Source organism: Phlebotomus papatasi, chromosome 2, assembly GCF_024763615.1.
Source record: "Phlebotomus papatasi isolate M1 chromosome 2, Ppap_2.1, whole genome shotgun sequence".
Lineage (NCBI taxonomy): Eukaryota > Metazoa > Arthropoda > Insecta > Diptera > Psychodidae > Phlebotomus > Phlebotomus papatasi.
In genome coordinates this window covers 55,073,947-55,079,748 of record NC_077223.1, presented here as the reverse complement: position 1 = coordinate 55,079,748, position 5,802 = coordinate 55,073,947, and the positions used below count along the sequence as shown (strand labels likewise).

Here is a 5,802-nt window from a genome sequence, read left to right as displayed (position 1 = left end):
AAAAAATGCGATATTTTAATTTATTTGCTTATTTTCTATGTAAATTAATCAAACTCTCACCGGGAATACCAATTGAGAATTCTCCCCGGTTTTTTTATGAGAAAATTTCCAATCGAAAATTTCGTGGATATCAAATAGGCGAGTTCTACACGGAGAGTTGGCTTTTCCCACAAAATCAAACTCTCACATCTGGAGGATACGGTCCACAGGAGAGAGAACGGAGAGATATATTAACAAGCGGTTTTCGGGAAAGGTTAAATGTCGATAGATGGCTAGAGGTTGGTGATGTCAGACACACCCACCTACCTCTGCCTTTCTGCCATTTTGGAACACCGCAAATTTTGTTTTCTCAATAACTCAGCCCTTATGGAAGCGATCGATCTAAAATTTTAATATGTTTCAGCTGGGCCTACGACCTTTCAATTAAAAAAATAAGTCCCTCCGACCTCCCTGACCCTACAACCACTTGAGTTGAGTACTACAACCCTTATGATACCCCAATTTCATAAAATTTAATCGAAGGTTCGATTATTCGAAAATTTGATTTTCGAAATTTTCAATTTCAAATATTTTGAAAACTAGACTTTTTCTTTAAATTTTAATATGTTGTAGCTGAGGTCGAGACCTTTCCAACGGTTGGTCGCACTCCGCCCTCAATGTTCCCTGACCTGAGCTAAAATCTAAAATGTTTCGACCGCACCGTAATCCATCTTTCTAACGATGAGTCCCATCCGTCTCTACACCAACCCACTATACTCTGCTGGCCCTTACTATATCCAAATGGACCGGACTCTATCTCTTATGTTTGTTAACCGATTTCAATAATAGCGTCAACGTTAAGCCAATTTTTTCCGTTTGTGCCACTGAAAACAGTTTGCTCGACTCGATTCTTTCTTTCTGTAAAGAATCTCAGTTTACCATAAGCTTATCTGGGCTTATCAGTGGTTTTTCTCCTACTTTCACAAGAAATTGAGGCTTTTCATAATGCAATTTAGCTTCACAATTGGTTTGTAAATTGGTTTGTTGGTAAAGTCCAGTTCTTCTATTTAAAAAATATGACAAAAAGCCTGATACTAAAGGTACCCCATTTCAAAGGTGCCCCAATTCCCCCTACATGAATTCATAGATACTATAAGGATTTTTGTCCACTGAAAAATGGACGACATAAGTTTAAATTGTGTAAACATAAATATCAGCGTTTCGTGTTACCCCATGTTTAGGGTAAAGTGATATAATTTCGAATTAGTGTTACAAGTTGGACAATTCGCCGGTACAAGTTGGACATGGCTTTTTTCTTGATAAGTACAGTACAAAATTTGTTTTTAAGCACAAGGAACAAAATTATATAACTAAAGCATTAAAAATATACAAATAAAAATGAAGTACTAAATTTATAAAAGACAAAAAGCCCTGTCCAAATTGTACCATTGTCCAACTTGTACCACTGTCCAAATTATACCACTTTACCCTACTACTGCCCCAGTTTCCCTACTACTCTTTCTGTCGAGTTCGATCAGTAAGAAAAATCGCTACATAAAATGTATAAAATTTTTTATTATGCCACTGGAAGCTGTACAAGAATTCATCTGCATGAAATATTATTTTTTTTTACTGAATGTAACACCAGCTTTAGTAAAAATTGCGTGAAAGAATTTTCACTTTGCACCTCCGTGGCTGGCGGTTGAGAATTTATAGGAGAAGGATAAGGGGAGGCTGTGTATGAGGTTAAAACTATAGACTACATATGCGTATGAGAATGAAAGCTTGTGTGTGAGGGTAGAGGGAGTGAATATAAATTTACACCAATGCCCAGTAAATCATTCACGTCTGTCTCTAATGCAATGATTTAAGTGTGTTATTTATGGTGGCATTCCATATCCTAATCGCCAGTGAGCAGCGTCAGCACTTGGCCACTCTTCGGCACAGATTTGCTGACTGCCTCTGACTTTTTTTTACGTAGTACTCAGGCCGATTTGTAGAGGGTGTCCTTTTTTTTGCTATATAGGTCCGTTACCCGATGAAAATACTTCCGTAGGGCTGATCTTGAATACGGGGTCCGGGCATTGTGTAGCGCGGTGAAATGTATTTTGTAGAGCTTTCCCATTGTTGATAGGTATGTTGAGGCCATCCAACGACTCCTGGAATTTTTCATTTCATCATTTTTTTCGGGTAATTTGAGTAAGAGATAATTACCTGCAGAAGTCGGTGGAAGACGTCTTAGGAAGTTACTCGTTGATTGTGCCTTCAAATCTTTTCGATCCTCGGCTTCAGTTACCTGAACATCCTCGATATATTTTGCTTTGACTCTCTGCAAACATTTAAGGACATGTCCCTCGGTTTTCTGTCGTCCACAACGACAAATTTTAACCAAGGCATTGTACATGTCTTTGGAAATGAAGAAAGAATCTCCGCTGCCTGTGTAATCGTAGGGAAAGGTTTCAGTGTCCTTTTTGAAACGTTCCCTGAACTCTGCATTAATCTTGCCAGGATTGTAGAATTCATTTGTGGCTTTCTCAGCCAACATTCCCCATTTTATGCCATATTCTCGCCTCATGCGGTCCTCTAGCTCCACTTGCTCACGTCTAAAGGGGAATGAGAGATACTGGTCAAATTGAGTTCTCCCCGTGGACAAACCCTCGACCAATGGTCATCCATCACACGGGGATTTAATTAAGTCAACTGACGAGGGATGCAATCTACTCACATTTTCCCGTCTCGGTGAATGGGCTCCATATGTCTTCTTTCTCTTGTGGACTCCTTTTGCAGTTAGAAATCCTCTTGAGGGACTCCTCTTAGATCGACCAAACAGTCGAGTTTGTTTGCCATGGGTTTCGGAACAAGAGGGATAAAGGGTGTACGTTGGTGTTTAGTCACGTGTTGATTTTCTAAGAAGTCTTTCTCTCTCTCACACATCCTTTTGTCGAGACATCTTTTCTCAAGCTGTTTGACAAATTCTTTTTTTCTTCTCAAGCTTCCCATTCTACTTTGCTAAGAAACTTTGTCTATCACTTCACTGTATTTATTGCTTTTTGGTCTTTATTTTGTGGGAAAAGTTGCTTTTTATTCCTCTTCTTTGCTATTTTTTTTTATAACATTTTTGATGGACACTTTATTGTTATTAGATCAACATCCATTAAAGACGCATTTGGGGAATGTCGATAAGGATTTTACAGAGAGTATAGTAATTTATTTATTGAATAGGAAATCCGATATAAAAATTGTGAAAATGCTATTATATGGATTAAATGTGTTAAAATATATCTGGATTCTGGATTTATTTCACTGTGCAACAATTTTGAACTTTTTTTTGTCCCTGGGTTCTCATGCTATTTTTTCTATTGCTAGGGTCAAATGATTTACGAAAATACTTATGATTTTGATTTCATTTGGATTTTGCACCTGGAATCTAGGCAAAACCGTTTTTGCCGTTTTTTGTTACTTGGGTGCCTATATCTCCGATTCTGCTGAACCGATTTATTTCTCACTATGGAATAATTTGGTCTCCTTTACATGCCCGATGAATCCTCTGAACAGATGGAGTTCGTACAACTGACACCAGGGGCGCTGTAGTCTCATAAATGTCAGAAGACATGGGAAAATCGAACTTTTTAGCAACTTTGATCAAAAATATCTCGAAAACTAGGACTGTCCCTAACAATCTGTTTTGTGGGTTTCACAGAGAATTTAATCAGCTACATTTTCGTCCATGTACAACTTTTCTCTCAGATTGTTTTTTAACCTCGATATTGAGGTTCAAACGAAAAACGAGCACTCAGCCAACTAAAGAAAAACTTAACTATTTCGAGTGTTATTGTTTTTTTTTCCTCGCAATTAGGCAGTACAAGCTTTTATTATATTATTTAATATTTAAATATCGATATTATGGTGATTTTTATATGACATGTTAAATTTTTAAATATAATTTTATTACTTGGAAACTTGTATAAAACTTGGTAATGAACCCATAAGTATTTTTTGTCAGAAAATAAATTTTGTTACTCTTAAAACTATTTTGAGGGATCTTTTGGGTGGTTTCTGAATCGGTTCAAGTCGGTTTTCCAAGACGTTTTTCCATCCCTTTCATTAGTTAATAATTTTGAATTGTTTTCTATGTTGGATTGGTAAGATTGATTAAATAACTTAAGTATACGATACGAGTAGTCCAATTGAACTTTGAGTATAATTTAATTATCGGTACATTACTGATCAATATTCAATTGAAATCAGTTTAGTTTTGTCCAAATTTATTTAGCAGTTTTTGCAAAGTTTGATAGACCATTTGCCATTAATATAAATCCTAATTAGAAATTTTCTAAAAATTTTCTATCTCTTTTTTTTTTTAATTAGAGCAGTAAAACCAGATATACTTAGGCCTGTATTGCGATTTGGAACTTCTAAATAAGAAGGAACTCGCAGTGATTTCTTTCAATTTATTTTTCTTACACTACCCTAAAAGAAAATTTTCCAAAATATTTTACTTGTTGTAAAATTGAAACAGCTAAGCCATAGGGATAAACCCGATAAACCTAATGAAATTTAAAAATAACATCTAGGGTAAGTGTGCCAAATTTCGGCATAGTTGCATGCAAGCGTCAAAGTCTTAAGTTTGAAATATAATATTTTAAATTCAAATTGATTTTTTTTATTCTTTCTTCTGAAAGAGTGTTGCTTGGAACCTTGTAAAGAGTTTATCGTCTTTATTTACTCTAAAATCATTCTTAATACATTTTAAAATGAATAAAAATATAGACATAGCTTTGGTGCCCTGTTTCGGCCACCTTCATTCTCATAGTTCCTTGCCCTTCGGGAATTGTTCCATTATCTTTTTCACGTCATCTCGTTTGTCGAAGCTACATTTTTTGTTATTCTTTTGCATTGTATAATCTCTAGAGTATGTAAAATCTAAAAGTTCATGGAAATTCGTGGAACAAAAAAGGTGGCCGAAATTGCAAGCTGGCCGGAATTTGGCACACTTACCCTAACAATATTAAAATTTTTTGTCGTCCAAATGAATTGTCAAAATCGATTAGTTTCTATCATGAAATTTGAATGTTTGCTAATTAAATTATACTATTGCTACCTAAATAATATAATATTTTATTTCAATTTCTTCGCATTTGTTTTGCAGAAAATCCCATGTAATTTCCAATTTTTCTAACTGTGTCCCTCAATCAATTTTTCCTCGTAGATGTAGAGAAATGAGGTTGGATATTCCCTCCTCAATTTCATTTGTCCGAGAAAATCACATACAATTGCTCGGGCTGAATTTGGGGAGATATAGGGTAAGTGTGCCAAATTTTGGCATAGTTGCATGCAAGCGCCAAGGTCTCAAGTTTTAAATGCAATATTATTAATATAAATTAAATATTTTTATTACTTCTTCTTAAGGAGTGTTGCTTGGAGCCTTGTAGACAGTTTATCGTCTTTATTTACTCTAAAATCATTCTTAATACATTTTAAAATAAATAAAAATGTTGGCATGGCTTTGGTGCCTTATTTCGGCCACCTTCATTCTCATAGTTCTTTGCCCATCGGGAATTCTTCAAATGTCTTTTTCACGTCATCTTGTTTGTCGAAGCTAGATTTTTTGTTATTCTTTTGCATTGTATAATCTCTAGATATAAAAACCAAAAATTCATGAAAATTCGAGAAACAAAAAATGTAGACAGAATTGCAAGCTGGCCGGAATTTGGCACACTTACCCTACAACTTCTTCCATTGAGTCTTCCATCCTCAGCAATTTTCCGGCTGCCATCAAAAATTCAATCGTCTCAAAGAAAATTTTTCTGTTTTGTCATCTTG

The 5,802-nt window shown here is 35.3% G+C and overlaps 1 protein-coding gene across 2 annotated transcripts; it reads right to left on the bottom strand.

The window, feature by feature from the left end:
• Positions 1–1,534: 1,534 nt before the first annotated feature.
• Positions 1,535–3,510, bottom strand: LOC129801751 (uncharacterized). Of its 2 annotated transcripts, XM_055847055.1 has the most exons (3): positions 2,705–3,510; positions 2,194–2,582; positions 1,535–2,138 (listed from the first exon to the last, which is right to left on the bottom strand). In XM_055847055.1, the coding sequence occupies exons 1-3, from the start codon at positions 2,731–2,733 to the stop codon at positions 2,011–2,013; spliced, it is 546 nt and encodes a 181-aa protein (XP_055703030.1). In that variant the 5' UTR covers positions 2,734–3,510; the 3' UTR covers positions 1,535–2,010. The 2 variants fall into 2 exon arrangements, with proteins under 2 accessions (XP_055703030.1, XP_055703029.1); XM_055847054.1 differs by having other exon boundaries at positions 1,535–2,582; positions 2,705–2,920.
• Between the last annotated feature and the right edge of the window lie 2,292 nt (positions 3,511–5,802).